The 19,647-nt window shown below is 52.9% G+C and overlaps 2 protein-coding genes across 5 annotated transcripts in view; one reads left to right on the forward strand and one right to left on the reverse strand.

Moving 5' to 3' along the window:
• Positions 1-7,504, forward strand: part of LHX5 (LIM homeobox 5) — a 20,708-nt gene extending 13,204 nt beyond the window's left edge. Inside the window, exons 2-5 of the mRNA XM_074355974.1 lie at positions 209-432; positions 1,122-1,399; positions 2,101-2,266; positions 6,015-7,504. Coding sequence (XP_074212075.1) covers positions 209-432; positions 1,122-1,399; positions 2,101-2,266; positions 6,015-6,382 — 1,036 coding nt within the window. The 3' untranslated portion in view covers positions 6,383-7,504. The remainder of the gene's footprint in view (positions 1-208; positions 433-1,121; positions 1,400-2,100; positions 2,267-6,014) is intronic.
• The window catches only part of SDSL (serine dehydratase like), a 23,981-nt gene continuing 11,688 nt past the window's right edge, over positions 7,355-19,647 (reverse strand). The window contains exon 8 of one of the 4 annotated variants that reach the window (XM_045523076.2): positions 7,355-7,472. In XM_045523076.2, the coding sequence (XP_045379032.1) occupies positions 7,423-7,472 (50 nt within the window). In that variant the 3' untranslated portion in view covers positions 7,355-7,422. Of the gene's footprint in view, positions 7,473-7,653; positions 19,470-19,647 lie in introns of those variants that run through there. The other 3 variants (XM_074355973.1, XR_012503549.1, XR_006727870.2) reach the window with 3 other exon arrangements.

Consider the following 19,647-nt stretch of genomic DNA (forward strand, 5'->3'; position numbering starts at 1 on the left):
AGTTCCAGTCCCAAGAACAGCCCAGGGCATTTGTCTCATCTCTTGCACTCCGGCCAGGGAGGATAGGACTGGGACCTCATCTGACAGATGTGGACATGGAGGCTTCTCAAAAGCTAGGGCAGGGTGGGGGAAGAGGGGAAGAGGTCAGGGGTTCCAGAGGATGGGACACTGGGCTGGCCCCAGGTGACAGGCCGGGTTGTGTCTGCAGGCGCTTTGGTACTAAGTGTGCGGGCTGTGCGCAAGGCATCTCGCCCAGCGACCTGGTGCGCAAGGCCCGCAGCAAAGTCTTCCACCTCAACTGCTTCACCTGCATGGTCTGCAACAAGCAGCTGTCCACAGGCGAGGAGCTCTACGTCATCGACGAGAACAAGTTCGTGTGCAAGGACGACTACCTGAGCTCATCCAGCCTCAAAGAGGGCAGTCTCAACTCAGGTAGGAGGCCCCCACCCCACCCCACCCCAACCCAGGCCCCAGTGCCTTCCCTCCGTGGCCAGCCTGCACTCCCTACTTTGTCCCTGTGTGCCTTAGGTGCCCGGCTCAGAGCTCACTCCCTCCGGGCAGGTCAAGGCAAATGGAGGGGCCCCGGGCTTGGGAAGTGAGTCAGCATTCGGAGCCAGCCTTCCAGGAGACCCACACTGCCAGCTCTTCCCCACCCTCCTCCAATTCAAGAGCCTTTTCCAAGTTGCCCTCCTCCCCCAGTTTGGAGCCGCACATTTTCCCCTTTCTGAGTCTGATCATTTCTAGCTGCACTGGGAGGACACTAATTGGGGTCTGGAGGAAGGAGAGAAGGGAGAAGAAGATTCCAGGCCTGGAGGGCATCTGCACCCTCCTCCCAGCCACCCTCCAAGAAGGCCAGGCTCTCCAGAGAGCGTGCCTCCCCCTTTCCCAAGCAATAGCGGAAAAGTGCTGAGAGGGCTTGAGAAGGGCCCCTCCAAAGGCCTGGCCCCTCCTGGAGGGAGTGGGCGGGCGCCTGGCCCCTAGGGGAGGGGCTGTCGCTGGGTTTGGGAGGGCACCCCGCCAGGTTGGTGGTGGCCTGGGCCCGCAGGAACCTGCTATGGGATTGGAGAGGTCTCGGGCTGCTGCTTACGCCCTGTCCCCTTCCCGCTCCGTCCCCCTCGCAGTGTCATCCTGTACGGACCGCAGTTTGTCCCCGGACCTCCAGGACCCACTCCAGGACGACCCCAAGGAAACGGACAACTCGACGTCGTCGGACAAGGAGACAGCCAACAACGAGAACGAGGAGCAGAACTCGGGCACGAAGCGGCGCGGCCCGCGCACCACCATCAAAGCCAAGCAGCTGGAGACGCTCAAGGCCGCCTTCGCCGCCACGCCCAAGCCCACGCGCCACATCCGCGAGCAGTTGGCACAGGAGACCGGCCTCAACATGCGCGTCATCCAGGTGCGGCCCGGCCCGGGTCACCCCTCCCCAGCCCCGCTTTGCCCGGGCGGCCAGGAAGCTTGGAGGAGTCGAGTCTCCCACCCAGCCTCGTTTGCTAAGAGAGCGCCGAGTTCGGGTCTAGGGGCAGACGGTGCGCCCAAGGTCGGGGCCAGCTGGTTAAACTCTTAACCGAAAGACTCAGCCTAGCCCTGCTGTCCTCCTGGTGGTGTCATCTTGGGCGGGTCACTTCACCACTCTGAATCCCACCCCACGCCATTCAAGGAGGGTTTTAAGCCCCGCTGGAGTACAGGACCTTCCCCTTGTTCCCATCCTCCGAGCAGAGAAAGAGGCAATATTCTTCGCGTGCCCCCTCCCTGCGCGGATGCGCGGGCAGACAGACAAACGGCCAGAGTCCGGCCGCGGAGCCGAGGGGCCGAGACCACAGCCATGCCGGGCGGGAGGCCTTTATAAAGCCGTCAGACCGCGGACGGGCCAAGGACTAGGAAGCCCAAGTCTTTATGAGTCGCCCCACGGGTCCGCGAAATCCTTCACCCTTGGCTGGTTCGCCGAGGCCCCTCTCCACCCCTCCGGCCTAATCCGGCCCGGCCCCCCTGCTCAGGGCAGCCTTGGTGCAGAGGAGGCGCTAGGACCCAGCGGGGGCAGCCGGGGCAAGGAGAGAAGGGCACCCCGAACCGAGCTCACAGCACCCTCCTGTGTCTCAGGTGTGGTTCCAGAACCGACGGTCCAAAGAACGCCGGATGAAACAGCTGAGCGCACTGGGCGCCCGGAGACACGCCTTCTTCCGGAGTCCGAGGCGCATGCGTCCGCTGGGCGGCCGCTTGGACGAGTCTGAAATGCTGGGGTCCACTCCGTACACCTACTACGGAGGTAAGCACCCCGTGTGCGCGCCGGTGCCCTACACCTCGGTAGGTGTACGCCCGTTGGCAGGGCCAGATCTCCACATTCTCGGCCACTCAGGGACCCCCCTTCTACCCATGCAGGGCATACACATTCATGAACACACTTTAATAGACACGCATCAACACACAAATACTTACCCACAGATACCTCCTGGACATAAAATCAGACACATGGGTTTATTCACCCACACAGTGGTACCCACAGAGAAGCACCGGGGGCAAGCTGTGACACATCCCCACAGGACACATACTCGAGTTCAGAGACCTCAGGAACACGCGTCTAGACAGATGGTCACACACAACCACACACAAGTATACCGCCCCCCCATACACTGACAGATACACTGACATTCTCACGCATCACACCAAGTCAGGCACACACAAATCCACCTGCACCTCCTCCCAGCCTGACACCCCAGCCTTCCTGCTGCCCTTGCCCAAGGCCTGGTGTATTTGGCACCCGCAGGAAAGCAGGCATTGGAGGGTAGCACCGGCAGTAGGGATGGAGGGGTCAGGACTCATCTGAGGTCGCCCCCATGCTATCTTCCAAGTCAGCATCTCCTTTTCCACCTCGGGACTGGGGACTGGGGACAGTGAGGACAGCATCTGGCCCTGTTACCCCAGATGCGGGCAGTTGCTCCAGACAAGGACTCCTGCCCACCCTCCAGCTCCAAGCACACCAGGGTTCTTCGGGGCTAGGCTTGGCGGGGCAAGGATTGAGTCAACCCAGTTTTCCACTCTCTGTCTTTGGGGGTGCAAGGAGCTCACTTTGCACAGGCCAGTTCCTCTGTTGGTGTCACCTGGCTCAGGCCTGGGTGAACTCTCCTCTTGATCACCCCTTCCCTTCTTCCTTCTATCCTCTCCTCCCTTCTCCCCACCCTGTTAAGCGAAGGAGCTTTCTCATTTGCACTCAGTGGCCTCTCCTGACTCCCCCTCCTCATTGTTTTGAGACTGGGTTGCTCTGGGGCAGTGCAGCACTGACTCACCATCCTACACTTTCCAGACTTGGGGGGTGTCAAGGAAGAGGGGTCAAGGAAGGCACCTCTCCCTTCTGTTTTCAAGTCTCTGAATTTAGGGAGCCCCCAGGAATGCCTCTGCCTGAGACGGACCTGTGTTCTGAGTCACTCAGTGCCTCCCAGCCAGGAGGAGGGGAGCTGGGGCTAGTGGCCTAGTTTGGGGAGAGGCACCTTCTCTTAGAAAAGTCAGCTTGAGGGCAAGGTGGAGGGAGAGGCCAGGAGTGGGTGCCCAGGCGAACCCAGAAGGGAAAGTAAGAGAACCCTACAACCAGCTTTGGTACATCCTCAGGCCTGGAAGATTAGATCTTCATGTCGGGCCAGGACCCCCAGAAGTTGTGGACAAAATGTGCTAATGTGCTTTTGGGGAAGAGATTGAGATGGCAGGGCCCAGGCTGGGGGCTACAGACGCCCAGGGCAGCTTGGATGGTGGACTCCACTCACCGACTCTCTTCTGCACAAAATCTCCGCCGGGAGGTGCGGGGAGGTTGGTGGGGCGGTACTAGTACGGAATTTTCTCTCCGCCTGGGTAATTAACCAAGGTTTCCCCCAGGACCTGTGTGTCCCCCACCAATCCCGCCGCCTCCTCTGCCCGCGTGTCTGCCGGATGGGGTGGGGGCCTGGACACGCGGGCCCTTCTTTCCCCGGAATGGGGGGGGGCGGGAACCCCCAGCCCCAACGAGGCAGCCCCGCCTAACCCGCGCTGGGAGATCGCGGCGGCGGCGGCGGCCGGCAGCGGGCGAGAAAGGGGCCGGGCGGCGGAGCCGGCGGCTCCCCGTGGGAGCGCGGACAAAGCCCCAGCTGCGGCTTTTGTGCCCTGTTCAGACGGCGTTTGTTCCAATTACCTCCGGCCCGGCCGCCATATGGGCGGAGGCGGCGCGCTCCGCGCGGGGGCCTAGGCCCTTGCTGGCTAGCCCGCTCGCTAGGGGCCGCGGCCGTCCCCCACCTCCGTCCCTTAGGAGCCCCAAATTCGCCGCTTCCAACCCTTCCCTTCACTTACGGGGAGAATGGAATGAGTGGTTTTTAAAAAATAATTGGCGACCGTTTTAGCTGTTGCCTAAACCATCCCCAAGCCCGCCTCCAGACACCCCCCATTTGGAATGATGTCAGGGAGGGTTTGGAGAGGGAAGAGGGGCGGCAGGGGGCGTCCAAAACTCGCCCTGGTGACAGACCCCAACACTAAGCTGGGGGCGTGGGTTTGCCAAGGAGACCCCGGCTTCCGGACTCGCTGGTTTTCCCGCCGTACAAAGCGGGTTATTGTCACCGATCTGAGCTACAAGGTGCTCCTTTCTTGGGATCTCACACCCCAGTCCTTAAGGGGAGCACCTGGTTGGGGGTGGGGGAGGCTGTTCGGAAGGATTTGGGGAAGGGGGCTTGGGGAAGGGGGCTATACAGGGTTGATGCAGAAACTGGTGCTGCCTGAATTTGTGGGCAAAATTCACGTTTGTGCATTTTTCTGGAGAGAGAAACCATAACTTTCACCGGGTTATCAAAAGGGCTCAGTGTCCCCAGATACTCCAAAACCTTATTGTCGGGGCAAACCCGTGGGTAAGCGGGGGGGACAGAGCTTTTACCCCGAGGCGCATGAAACTTAAAGCATAGCCACCGGGGGAGTGCTCGCATCCTCCTCTTCCCCATCTCCCAAGTTCCCGGGGCTCGGCTTTCTCCATTCCAGGCCAGGCAAGGCAGATGCAAATGGTCAGACAGAGACGGACCCGGGGCGAAGGGCTGGGCCAGGTCGGCGGGGCTCAGGGGGCAGAGGGTTCTGAGGCCGCCTTGCGAGCTCACGTCCAGCGGCCAGGGCCATTCTCTCCAGTCCGTCTGCGCTCTGGCCGCTGCTGGGTCCCAGCCTTTCCCGGCCAGGTCGCCGCCTGGTCTCAACCATTTCACACTCTGGGCTCTGATCGCTCCCGCCTCCCCAGCCTGTCAGCCCCCGCGTCTCTGGCCATCTCTCTGACTTCTCGCCAGTCTCCAGCTGCCTGTCTCTTCTGACCTTCCATCTCTTTCCTGCCAGGTTTTCCCTGTGTCTCTAACCATCCAGCCGTCTCATCTCTTTCTCTTTGCCTCTTCTAGACCTTCTCTGCCTTACTCGACCCCGGATCTCTTGGGTCTGCGTCTCGGCCGTGGTTCGGCGACTCTGAGCCTCTTTTCTTGCCCCTGCCCACGCCCTGACTCTGAGTCTGGGGGCTCCCCTTCCTCCCGGTCCTCTGCCGATCTCTCCCAGTCTCTTTATCCGGCAGTTTCCGTGTCCCTCGCTGTATATTTCTCGCCAACTCTAAGACACTGCCTGGAATTGTCCATCTCTGTGCCTCCCGCCACCGCTGTCTCCTCTCCGTCTATGCCAGGGAACCTCTCACTTTGAACTCTCAGGGTCTTTCGCTATGTGTGCCTCGTCATCTGAGTCTCTTGCCTTTCAGTATCTCTCGTCTCTCTCCCCAGTATGAGCCTGGGTCTGGTCCTCCGTCCCTCCTGCCTGCCTCTCCCTTGTTCTCTGCGGGTCTCTCCGCAGCCCTCTCTCTAACCTAGAGTCAGTGTCGCGCTGTCCCCCAGTAATGTCCCGTCCAGCCGGCCCCAACCATGTCCGCACGTCTCTGGCCTGGGTCTGCCCAGGTCCCCTTCCACCGCCCCCCCCCCCGAGTCCCTTAGCGACCTCGCCATCTCTCACGTCTCCCCGTCTCCCCGCTACCCCGTCCCCTCCCGCAGACTACCAGGGCGACTACTACGCGCCAGGAGGCAACTACGACTTCTTCGCGCACGGCCCGCCGTCGCAGGCGCAGTCCCCGGCCGACTCGAGCTTCCTGGCTGCCTCGGGGCCCGGCTCGACGCCGCTGGGCGCGCTGGAGCCGCCGCTCGCCGGCCCGCACGCCGCCGACAACCCCAGGTTCACCGACATGATCTCGCACCCGGACACGCCGAGCCCCGAGCCGGGCCTGCCGGGCGCGCTGCACCCCATGCCGGGCGAGGTGTTCAGCGGCGGTCCCAGCCCGCCCTTCCCCATGAGCGGCACCAGCGGATACAGCGGACCCCTGTCGCACCCCAACCCGGAGCTCAACGAGGCCGCCGTGTGGTAAGGCTGCCGGGCCGGGCCGCCCCCCCTACCCCGCGCTCTCGACCCCGGGGGTCTCGCCCGGCCGGCCCCCCACCCTGGACCCAGCCTTCGGAAGCCAAAGCGCCCGACGCGGATGCGGCCCAGGGCGCCCTCGAGGCTCCCTCTCGGGTCCGCACTCAACCGGCAGCTGCTCCTGGGCGCCGCGAGGGACCGACCCCCATCTCCATCCACTCCGCTGGCTCTCCGGGACCCCCGGCCCGCTGCCAGCGCTCTCCTGGCAGCCGCGAGCAATTTGTTGGGACCAAAGTTAATTCTCCGGAGGGTCGAGGGATTTCAAGCACGCTCTAGACTTCCCTCGATCCCCCAACCCACCCACCACGTCTTTGGACCAAGAGAGGGTTGAGGCCAAGGGGCGGAGACGATTTTTTTTTCCCTTCTCTGCAATCCGAGTGGCATTTTGTAATCTTATTTCTCACTCTGCTTTCCCGTCTTTAAAAAAAAAAAGATAAGTGAAAGAGAGAGATTGAAGGGAGAGAGAGGAAAGGGAGCAAAATGAGTTAGAAGATGGAGAGAGCGCCAGCCAGAGACAGAGAGAGAGAGAGAAGATGGAGAGGGTGAGAAACACTCTTGAATGGGGGTGTCGCTGGAAGACAGATCCACCTGCGCGTTGGCGCCCCCTGGTGGCCAATTTCGAGGATCAAGGTCAGCTTTTCCAGGAAGGGGGGCGGTCCATATATTGCCAGCTCGGGGGCCCGACCCCCACCTCTTCTTTCCTTTGACATTTATTTTGAGCCCGGGGGTCCCGACCAGACTTGAACACTCGCCCACCCTGCTCTCCCCCTGGGCAAGGCGCCAAGATTTCTGGGCTCTGGCCGACAGACCACCCTCCCTGCCCGGGTCCTGGAGGCTGGGCGGTCAAGATGTACAGTATTATACTTTTTTGGAAGTTGAACGCTTCTAGTTTCCTTATTTTGTATAAAGAAGAAACAAATAAAGTATGTTTTTGTGTTTACTGTTTATTTATTGTACTCTAGTTATCTGGGGTTGGACATTTTTATATTTTTAAGAGGAGGGTGGGCAGAGTGAGGGAGGGGAGGCAGAAAGAGGTTTACCTAAAAAAAAAAACAAAAACAAAAAAAACAAAATAATCAACTTTTTTAAAAAGAAAGATTAATAAAAAAATTCTTTTTTCCCTCCGTGCTGTGTGGTTTTCTTTTCTTGCCCCTGATTTCATAGTCACTCAGAGTGAATGGAACTATTCTTTTTGCTGGTTCTTGTTTCCAACATAAAACAGACTTGATGGGTGTAAAGACTTCTCATCTAGCAGAGGGAGTTCTGGTAATTCGCAGAGAAGGAAAGTGCCTGCTATTTTTTTGACAGATACTATGCACCTGGCACCGTATCTCCCCATGCTTTATGTAATACACCAGCCCGCCTGGCACATAGTATGCCTTCGAAATATTTGATGGATGAATGGATGTGTGATTTGTTTGTGCCCAGAAGAATTCTAGCTTCACTCCTGATTTATGCCCCCATGTAATTCCAGGTGACAAAAAAAAAAAACAAAAACCAAAAACAGGCTGGTAGGCGGGCGCTTAGTTATCTGCAAGGCTATGTTAGGGCAGAAGTGCCCCCTGGGAGAGCAATGCCCTGCAGTTCTCCCACTGTGCCTGCTTGTGTCCTTAGATAAAACCAGCAGGGCGGAAGGGGTCTTGGATGAGATTTAAAGGGTCTGAGGCCACTACCTAAAGACAAGTCCATCCTCTCCTTGCCTCAGTGTCCCTACTTTCAAAAGTGGAGATGGGAGTGGGCACTTCCTATCGCTCATCCCTTTCAGCTCAAACACTGTAGGATCAGAAACACAGATAAGGAAGATAAGAATAAATGGAAAAGCATCCTGAATTTGGGTGACTTTTCACCCAAGCTTAGGGTGGGGGGAGCTGGCCCATTTTCGCAGCAGGAGGAAAAGGAGGGGGAACTAGGGAGCCGGAGGGAAGTGAACCACCACAGAATGCCACCCCCACCCCCCAAGCCTGACTCATCTGTCCTTCTTTTATGTGGGCATCACAAGAAGAATGTGCGGTGGCCTGGCTTTTTCTTCTGTCTCCTTAGAGCACATTTGTCTTTATCAGACGGATGCTACTTGCTAACTGTGGAAAATCTAGAAATTTCAGATACACAAAAGAAAGAAAGTGTAATCACCCAGAATCTCAAGTCGTGGATGTGTTTCCTCTCAAACTTTTTTTTTTCCCTCCCTTTTCATTTTGAAACTAGACACAGGTTTACACGCAGCATAGACTTGCCCTTGGCATGCCCACAACTTGAGTCTGGGAGCACCAGGAGTCAGGGAGGATCACTCTTGTGTCAGGGGATACTTAAATAATCCCAGAGTGGCCACATCAAGATCTCAGGCAGTGGCTCCAGAAACCAGATTCCAGGAGGGGTGCTGATCTCTGAGGGTCATGATCAGTACTTGAGGTTAATTTCCCGAGAGCTTTTCCTCTGAGCGCTTGTGAGTAAGGAGTGTTGGGAGCAGAGGTCACCTAGGAGTAGGACGGGGGCGGAACAGAGCACAGAGCAAGGGCCCTGGGGTCCAGGAGACTATCTGGCTGGTCACTGCATCACTTTCCTGAGCCTCAGTTTGCTCCACTGTGAAATGGGCGCACAATGGCACTTCTTCCCCATTGGAGAGATGCAGTTTAACCTGTGGCCAAAAGTTCAGGAAATCTAGGTCTTGGGTTCAATCCTTACCCTCTTCCTCCACACAAACACACACACACACTCCAGCTTCCTTGGAGGATGACAAGGTGAGAGAGAGGGACCCTTGTCAACATCAGCTCAAATCCACTCCCCCTGCCATGTGCTCCTTTCGACTCCCCAAGTGCCTGCAGAGCTGAGGGGCTCTGGGAGGAGAGATCCCATCCACATCGCACCCTGTGGCAGTGCCCTGCAAGTGTCACAGTCATGGTCTTGAGTGTGCTTAGTAAGGGAGGCAGCTCCTAAGGAAGGCTAGATAGAGAAGGGAGAGAGTTGCAAGGGACATGTGTCCCTAGACACTCACAACCATGTTCTCAAAGTGCAATCAGAGGACAATGGTTGCTAAAACTACATGTCCCCAGGCCCACAGCAGGTGGCTGGAACTGCTCTCTGGCGTGGTGCCCAAGATGCTTCACCTTTGTCAAGCTCCCCAGTTGCTCCCAACACCTCCCAAACTTGCAGGACCTCTGCCTGACAAAGTCTTGTCCAAAGTCTAAGTTGACCTTCACACCACCCCTTCCAGATGAGGACTGTTATCCCATCTTACAGATGAGGAGACTGAGGCCCAGGAAGTGACGTGAGTGACTGGGGGACACACCGCCATGGAACAGCAGAGCCAACTTTTGAATCAAGAACTTCTGCTTCCAGAGAGGGGAGGGCATAGCTCAAGTGGTAGAGCACGTGCTTAGCACGCACGAGGTCCTGGGTTCAATCCCCAGTGCCTCTGATAAACAAACAAACAAACCTAACTACCTCCTCCCCCCAAGAAAAAAAAAAGGAAATATAAATTTAAAAAAACAAAAAACAAAGAACTGCTTCCAGAGCCCACATTGTCCCTAGACACAGGACAGAGTCCAGCACAGCTAAGGTCTCATTCTGTGTCTTGCAACTACATGAATGAATGAATGAACAAACGAATAAATGAAATGAATGCACTCCAGCTGCCATAAAAAAGAGATTCAAGAAAGACTTTCATGAAGACTAATTCTTACTAGTATAGCGAACTCACTGGATTTTGTTTAAAACCCCCTAAGGGGTTAAACAAAGCCAGCCAGAAGGGCAAAGGGCACAATGAAAATTGTCAAGGTCAAAAGATAGAGGACTTTCGGCTTCCCCATGTTTGCCCTTGCTTCTTTCTTGCTCGTCTCTTTCCTCCTCCATTAATGTATCTGTTCATCTCCTCTATCTCCTCATCGCCTGTATTTATTAGCATTTAAAAATAAAAGATCTCTGGGAGGAAAAAAAAAAACTGCTCTGAGCTGTGCAGGTAAGGAGGTCAGCCAGCCCCTGGCTGTGCCCTCCAGCTCTGGGAGAAGGGGGGGGGGGGCTTGGCTTCTCCCTCGCTGCCCCTAGGATGTAATTCTGGCCAACACGGGACAGTGAAACCACATAGATTCCAGCCCCACCCCACCCCCCACATGCATGCTCTCCCTGACCCCCATCCCTGTCCTCCTGCCCCAAAAGGAACACCCCACAGAGCCCAAGCCAGAGATCTGGCCCACTGTGCTTAGGACTAATATTTAAAATGCAGAATGGCTGTGGAGGGCTCCTGCTCCCAAGCCTTGTCGTGCAGTAAAAAGATATAAACAGAATAAATTACCTCTCCAGCTCAGATTATGAGAATACCCATCTCCTGACCAGAATTTTAAGTCCTGCCTCCCTGGTAGCGCCGCACACGGCTGATTTATGGAAACCCGAGCACTTCTCTGCATATTTCTTCTGTTCAGCCAAGTGACCGAGTTTACCCTTCCTATGCCATTAGCGTTATTAACACCTGGGCAACCGATCATTGCAAATGGGCCATTTCTGTGATGAACAGAAACCTCTCCCGCTGCTTCTCCCAGGCCTTGCCTCCTCTGGCCTCCTCTTTCTGCATTTGTGCCAGGGCTCAGGACCACCCCAGCACCTGCTGATGGACTCCTGGGGGCTTTGGGAGGAAATCCCTCACCCCAGCAGGTGTCCATGGCTTTTTGGCAAGCACGCAGAAAGTGACGACACCACTCGTTTTTTTAATTCTTCCGAGAATGTTCCAGATGGAGGGCAATGCCTTCACTGACCAGGGAAAGAAATTGAGGCTCAGATATGGCAAGAGACTAGCCTAAGTTGCCAGAGAGAACTTACAGCAGAGCCAGGATCTGAATTCAGAGCCTCTAGCCCCTTGCTACTCAAAGTGTGGTCCACGGACCAGCAGCAGAAGCAGCATCTGAGAGAGGGATAGGAATGCAGACTCTCAGGCCCCACCCCAGAACTCCATCACCAGAGCTTGAACCATCCCTAGGAGATGGGGGTGCACATTCGGTTTTTGAAGCATGGGCTTAGAAACACACCCAGATTCTCAACAATCCCTTTTTCACAGGAGGAAAACCTTGTGGTATAAATTCTCTTTGCTCAGAAGGATCAGGGACCGCTTCCACCATCATCCTAACTGAAGACAAAGCAGCTGGCCAAGCTAGTGTCACCCACCCGGATGCCTGTAGCCCTCTGTCCCCTTCTTTCTCCATTGGGACACTTCAACCCATGCTGTGTCTGTGTTCTCATCCCCAGGCTGTGAGACACTCGAGACCAGGGTCTGTGTGACAATTTTGGGCACTTAACCTCTCTGAGCCTCAGCTTTGCCATCTACAAAAAGGCACGATACAATCTAAGGGTGATTGCAAGGGTCAAATAAGGTTTCATATGTCAGTCTGAGCACAGTGCCTGGCAGAGAGCAGGCCACTGAGCCATAAACACTGAATGAAATAATCATAATATAATCACAATGGCCATTCATTGGATGCTGTAACTATTGCCACCATCATCCTATTTTCTTCTCTGAAGAAGTGCTTAAAACATTTTTTAAAAGCAGGACAAACTTCCAGGAAGAGAAAGAAAAATACCATATGATATCACTCCTATGTGGAATCAAAAAAAAAAGAACACTATGAACACATCTACAAAACAGAAACAGACTCGCAGACATAGTCAACAATCTTATGGTTATCAGGGGAAGGGAGTGGGAAGGGATACATCTGGGAGTTTGAGATTTGCAAATGTTAGCCACTATATATAAAAATAGATTTTTTTTAAGTTTCTTCTGTATAGCACAGGGAACTATGTTCAATATTTTGTAATAAACTAATGAAAAAATATATATTTATATACATATATACATGACTGGGACATTGCACTGTACACCAGAAATTGACACATTGTAACTGACTGTACTTCAATTATTAAAAACTTTTAAAAAATTAAAAAGCAGGACAAACTTCACAGCCTATTTGGACAGATAGGCAATTTATTCCTTTCCAGAACATACTTCAAGATATCAGTGTTGTCTACTGGAAAAATGTGGCCATCTGTTTAAAAAGAAATTCACCATCAACGGATGAAAAGATAAAATGTGGTACATCCCTGTGTGGAATATTACTCAGCCGTAAAAAGGAATGGAGTGTTTGCACATGTTAAGACGTAGGTGAACCTTGAAAACACGATGCTAAGTGAAAAGCCATTCACAAAAACCCCCCACATATTGTCTGAATCTTTTTATATGAAATGTCCAGAATAGGTAAATCCCTAGAGACAGAAAGCAGATTGGTGATTACCAGCGGTTGAGGGGAAGTCAGGATGGAGAGTGACTGCTTGATGGATGCAGAGTGCCCCTTTGGGATGACAAAAATGTCCCGGAACTGGATAGAGGAGGTGGCTGCCCAGCAGTGAGAATGGACTAAATGCCTCTGAATCGTTCACTTTTAAATGGTTATTTTTTTATGTTCTGCTTCACCTTGTTTTATCAAATATGGGAGATAAAGAAATGCGGTTTTACTAGATGCGGGGACCTACCGGACACTCAAACCTCACTAAAGAAATAGATCCTGGTGCCTAACGGAGCATCCTGGGAGCCTATGCTGATACCTCCTGCAGGTGCCCAGGCCCCAGGTGCTTCTCTTGGCTGAAATTACTGGAGGAAGAGCTGGCCTCACACGATCTTTTTTGGGTCCCTGAGATCAAAATCAGTATTGGTGTGCAATGCTGCCAGGCCATTATTTAACCAACAGTATGGGACACGGACCCACGAGAGGAACCAGGCATTTCCCCAGGTACCTGACGTCTCATGAGCAAGTCACTGAATTTTCAGTTCTTTTTCAGCCCTTCTGATTGTTTTCGGGAGAGTCTCCGCTTGGTGCTAGCTTGTCTTAAACGCCTCTCTGACGCTTGCTTATCAAACACACCGCCGGCAGGCTTGGAGTCTTGGCTCAATGGAAGCTAGCTGCAATGTAACAGCATCGTTTTGTTTTCGCTTTTATTTATTGCTACATTTATTACCTAATTCCGGGAAGTGCTACTGCTTCTCCATTTAGAGCGGTGATAACGTTTTCTTTCTAAATAGCATTTAAGGTTTCAAGAAACGTGTGAATTAGGTAATAATGAAGTTGATGTGTGGATCTGGCCTAAGACTAGGTGACAATATGGCTTTGGGGATGATATTTCAGGAATGCGGGTACTCAGAGAAAATGAGCCCCTTCCGGTCCACTGCAGATCACCAGAGACTTCTTCTCTTTGATGAACTCACAAGCCCCATGGGAGTTTCAGTTTTGGACCAGCTTTGATGTGGCTGTGCTGTGTGACTATGATTAGGTTACTCACCCTCTCTGGACCTCAGTCTCCTCAACTGAAAAATGCAGATGAGGGGTGGAATGAAGGCCCTGCAATCAAGTTGCCTTCCTAAATCTTCTCTTCATTCATTCATCAAATATTTGTTGAAATAATATGCACTGGGTACTCCTCTGGGCTCTGGGTTACAGATGTAATTGGCATAGATATGATCCCAGCTCTCACTGAGCTGAAAGTTTACTGGGGGGAGACAGACAGTAACCAAGGGAGGAAATAATTGATAATTTCAAATAGTGGTAGGTATTTGGGTAGTGGGTGGAGATTCCTTTAAAAAACTAAAAATAGACTTATTGTCTGATCCAGCAATCCCACTCCTGGGCATATATCCAGAGGGAACTCTAATTCAAAAAGATACATACACCCCAATGTTCACAGCAGCACTATTTACAACAGCCAAGACATGGAAGCAACCTAAATGTCCATTGACAGATGAGGATAAAGATGTTGCAGTATAGTTATGCAATGGAATATTACTCAGCCATAAAAAAGAAATAATGCCATTTGCAGCAACATGGGTGGACCTAGAGATGATCATACTAAGTGAAATAAGTCACACAGAGAAAGACAAATATCATAGGATATCACTTATGTGTGGAATCAAAAAAAAAATGACACAAATGAACCTATTTACAAAACAGAAACAGACTCACAGACATAGAAAACAAACATGGTTACCAGAGGGGAAAGAGGAGGGTGGAGGAATAAGCTGGGAGTTCAGGATCTGCAGATACTAATTACTATACATAAAATAGATAAACAAGTTTTTACTGTAGAGCACAGAGAACTACATTCAACATCTTGCAATGGCCTATAATGAAAAAGAATAGGAAAAGGAATATATACATATATGTATATATAACTGAATCACTCTGCTGTTCACCAGAAACTAACACAACATTGTAAACCAACTATACTTCAATTTAAAATTCTTTAAAAAGAGAAGGCGGTGAGATTGAAAATCACTGGGTGTTGAAATAGGCAAATAGCCAGGCAGGGCCAGGGTGAGGCAGACAGGGTACTCATCTTGCGTGCAAAATTTGGGGGGGGGGGAGTACATACCAAAAACTCAGTAATCAAGATAAACAGTATTTTCATATAATATTTTGAAAAATCAAAATTAATGCAAAATAATTCATAATGAACAAAATGGCCACATTTTCAGTAAAGACAGGTTCTGACAGTCTGCCCTTGGGGTGAGGTGGGACAGCCAAGTGCAAGGTGAGATCCTGTCTTTTATTTAAAATGTCACTATTGTATTCATAGTGAATTTCTTTTGCATTAATTTTAATTTAAAGATTGTTTTAGCACAATATCATTTCTCTTGATTTCTGAGTTTTGGGGGCGTCCCTCACACTTTGTTCCCAAGGGTGAGCGCTCGCTCATCTCACCCTAGACACAGCCCTGAGTGGCAGGCAGTGGGTCAGAAGGGCCCCTCGGAGGAAGCGACACTTCAACCAAGGCCAGAAGGAGAAGTTGCCAGCTTTGCTGAGATCTGGAAGAGTGTGGTAGGCAAAGGGAACAGCACAGACAGTGGCCCTGAGGCAGGATCAAGCTTGGTGAGTTCTAGGAAGAGAAAAAGGCCAGTGTGGCTATAATTCAGGGAGTCTGGGGGGAGAGAAGAAGGGGATGAGGCCCACAAGGTCTGCAGAAGCCAGATGATATGGGCCCCTGCAGGCCTACGTGAGTGGTTAGCCCTTAATCCTAAATGCAGCCAAGGGATGGGAGGGTTTAAGCAGAGGGGGTGAGGATCTGCCTTGGCCTTGTTTAAGATTATCCTGGCTGCTGAGCTGCAAATAGAGCGTGGATGTGAGTAAGGGTGGGGGAGCTCAAGATTGGCGGCAGGGAGGCAGGGAGGCCAGTGGGGAGGCTGCCAGTCACCCAGGCAGGGGACATGCCAGGCTTGTGCTGTTGTTTGCTGTTGCGTGTCTTCTCCCTGGAAGAAGCCTTTGAGGGGTGCTTTTATTCCTCATTTTGCAGGAGAAGAAACTGAGGCTCAGAGAGGTTAATTTACCTGCTCGGTGTCCTGGCTAGCAAGAAGCAGAGGTGAGCTTTGAACCCAGGTTTTCAAATACTCAGCCTGACCGGGTCTCTGCCCACCTTCCCACCTCAGAAGAAGGGTCTGGATCATGCAAGCCTCAGTTTCTCTCATCTGCATCATGGGATGAATTATAACACCCACTTCCTAAGGCGAAAGAGTTGAGGAAATTGAATACGTGCCACACACGCTGAGTGGCCAATAACTTTTACCATAAAAGGAAGAAAAAAGGCACTTTCCCACTTTCCCACGACTTTCTCTCTGCTGGTTCTCCCCTAAAAGGAGAAACTTTGGTATTTGTTCTTCAAACATTTATTTTATTCTTTAGGGTTTTTTTGGTTTGTTTTTTTTTTTTTTTGGAAGGCGGAAGGATTGGTGAAGGTAATCAGTTTTCGGACTTAAGATAAAAAATCGCAGCAAAGGGTCGACTTGACTTTTTATAATTAATGGGGCGGCTTGTAATAGGATTCTCCTGCCCGTGGCGCTCCCAGGAAACACCTTTTTACATAAGATATTGCCCATGCCGGAGTGGCAGTGGGGTGATTTATGGGGTTCCTTGCTCCAGAAAACCTCTCCTGGGGTTGCCCAGCCAGTGGAATTTATCAGGGAGTTTGGAAGCCAGGCAAGAAACCTTCCCCGTGACATTTTTGGTGGAGTTTAAAAAGCAGAAACACTGGGGAAGGGTGGAAAGGGCCCATTTAGGTCGGGTTTTCCACAGCAGAGCCTGGGATGGGGGTTCTTGGCATGTGATTTATTCAGGGGGGGCTCAGAGTACGAGGTGGGTAAACAGAAGGAGGGGACACAGATGGAGTCAGATCCCAGTCTCACTCCATGGGGACCTCTGCTCTTTGGTTGGTACCACAGGGCTGCCCTGCCTTTAGGTTGCAAGAGAAGCTGCCTTTTCTATCCCTCCATCAGTCAATCATTGACTCTGCGCCACCTGGGGAAGGGGTAACCTCCCAGGCATCTCTGAACACAGTGGCTCCGGTTGGTTATTCTCTGGAGAAGCGGGCAGCTGTGGACCATCAGCAGCCAACACTGGAGGACGGCTGCACCAACCTGATCCAGGAGATTAGAGGTGGGGCCCAGGTGGGCACCCACTGTGCCCACTGCAGAGGCAAAGGCTTCTTGGGACAGGAGATGAAAATCAAGGCTGGGGACAGAGCTAAGGGAGGCAAGAGGCAGGGCTGTGGTCTCACACTCCACTCTCTACCAGCCCCCCATCACCTAGCTCCAGACTGTTAAGTGAAAGGGAAATAAATTTCTATTTTGTTTAAGCCACTTGTGTTTCCTGAATCACAAAGCTGAACCTAATCTTACTGATACACTTATTCATATTCATTCATTCATTCATTCATTCATTCATTCATTCTGAAACAAACCAGGAACACAAAGTAACGGAGCCAAGCGGGCAGATCTGCAGTGGATCCCCCGTAACTCTCTGCATGGGGCACCGAGTGCCCAGCCTGCCCCAGAAAGCCCTGGAGGAGCTGGACATTGGGGTCCCCAGGACACGAGAGCATCTTCATGAGAACAAAGCACCCTACCAGGGCGGCACAAAGATCCTTGGGCCCTCGGGCCAGGTGTCCCCCTTTCTGGGCCTTAGCAACTGCATCACCATCAGCTAACAGCCCTGCCAGGCCTCCTCCCCAGGAAGGGCGGGCATGGGGCTTTAAGTCAGGGTGATAACTGACTTCAAGACCCTAAGGGTGGATGGAAAATTAGGCAACTGTCTTTCTAAAGGGCTTGAGTTTAAGTGGTGGTGGTGTCTCTGGGGTCCACCAGCCCCGACTACCACCACAGCAGCCACTTCCTGAAGAGGCTCCTACACGATGTGATTTAACATGACCTCCCAACTTCATAAAATACTGCGCACCCCCCCACACACACACACACATACCCTGTCAGCAAAATCGCATCAGGTGATGGTTTGCTCTGCTTATAAAGGCAGGCAGCATGAACACCCACGCCTGGGAGCCAGAACAAAAAGTGGGTCCAAAGAGAGGCCAAGGGAATAAAAGATAACTGCCCAGGTGGTCCTCAATTTTGCTGAGGGCCAACCTCAGAGAAGGCTCACACTTAGCAGCGCAAGGCAATTCAATTCAAGAGACATGCGTCAAACGCATACACCAGCAGTCAGGATCCTTCCAGGCTCAAATGACAGAAATCCAGGCTTCAGCACAAAGGGGACTGGGAAATGTATTGGCTTATATAAATGAATGGTCCACGGGTGCCTCCCCGTTCCCAGCCCAAGTCATCCGCTGCTCTGATTGGACAGTTCGGCTCCTGGGCCTGCCCTTGAACCAATCACCACGGCCAGGTGAAATGCAGTGCTTGGATTGGCTCAGGCTGGGGTCACACGCTCCTCCTCTAGATTCAGGTTGGAGTCACGGGGCTCCTCCTTTCCTGCAGGACCTGTCAGAGCCTTTATATGACTATGTGGGCAAATAGAGAACACAGTGTTTCTTAAATTGCTTTGAATTTGAGCTAACACTAAGAAATTGGGAAATCTGTTATGCTGGGCCAGCAGTTAGATAGACTTGAGCAGTAGCCACTTCCTTCAGACAGAATATGAGCTTTCCAATTGGCTCCAATCCCCACCACCCCCTAATGTCTAGCCTCCAACATGAACCCTTGTATACAGATGAGTTTAATGCCTGGGCAGTGCTTGGATTGTAAGTCCCGAGTGCAAAAATGCGAAGCACCATACTCTCCGAGGGAGATAAACTAGGCTTCAATGAACTGGAAGTATTTCCTCATAAATACAAGAGCAAGCACTCTCTCACACATGGACACAAACATGCGTGCATGCCTGCGAGTACACAAGTACACAGGTGCACACATGGCCACACGCAGGTGACTTGAGATGCAAAGCCAGCCTAAGCCATCATGTCCCCAACATGAGGGTCAGACCCTCCCCTGCAGGTCCTGGAATGTGTACCCGCCCTGAACTGGGCTCTTGCCCAGGCCGGGGGTATGGGGCGGCAGCATGAACCTGGTCCTCCTCCCCAGGTCCCTGCCATCCCTGAAGCCAGCTCTCGGGTCAGAACACCTTTGCCAGCCAAAGGCTGGATGTCAAGCCTCCGTGTCACCTTGGCTTAAGTGGAGTGAAGGATTGGTGGGGGTGAGCGCTCTGGAGGCAGGGGTGTTAGAGTTTGCCTGATGAGGGACAGAGGGATCCTCAGCCAACAGACCCCACAGGGAACCAAAGGGGCCCCCCCCCAGGAGAAGGGATCCTGCTGGGATGAAGGCAGGTACACACACCTGGTGGCCCAGTGGCCAGTGCTCTCTATGCAGCCCTTACCAACACAGAGAAGGTTCTGCTCCCAGGACCCTCCTTGCAGCCTCCCCATCTCCCCCACTGAGTGGTCCAAGGGGGCAGGGACAGATGCTGGCAATCTCTGCCCCGGTGCCCACGCTGCTACTTCAGATCACAACCACAACCTCAGCTTTGACCTGCCATGTCCTGCTCTCTCCCTGTGCCCTGCCCTGCCCTTGGCATTCCTTGGGTGTCAACCAGGAAGGGCTACGCTAATGTAGTTGACGTGTGTTACCTGGACAAGGTAAACAGGCCCCTCGGCTTCTTATCTCCAGCTTACCGAGACCAGGAGAGGAGCAAACAGCAGCTGACAAATCTCCCAAGAGAGCAGCCAAGGGCGGCATCCTGAGTGGCAGACAGAGCACCTGGGATGGAGATGGGCTCAGCCGCCCACCTGGAGAAGCGTGGGGTTGGGGAGCTTGGCTCTGGCTGAAGCAATCCCGGGGGGTTTCCAGGAGGAGGCTGCCCTCATGCTGGGCTTGGCAGAATGTGTAGGATTTAAAAGCGTAGAGGGCATGGCAGG

This window comes from Camelus bactrianus, chromosome 32, assembly GCF_048773025.1.
Source record: "Camelus bactrianus isolate YW-2024 breed Bactrian camel chromosome 32, ASM4877302v1, whole genome shotgun sequence".
Classification (NCBI taxonomy): Eukaryota; Metazoa; Chordata; class Mammalia; order Artiodactyla; family Camelidae; genus Camelus; species Camelus bactrianus.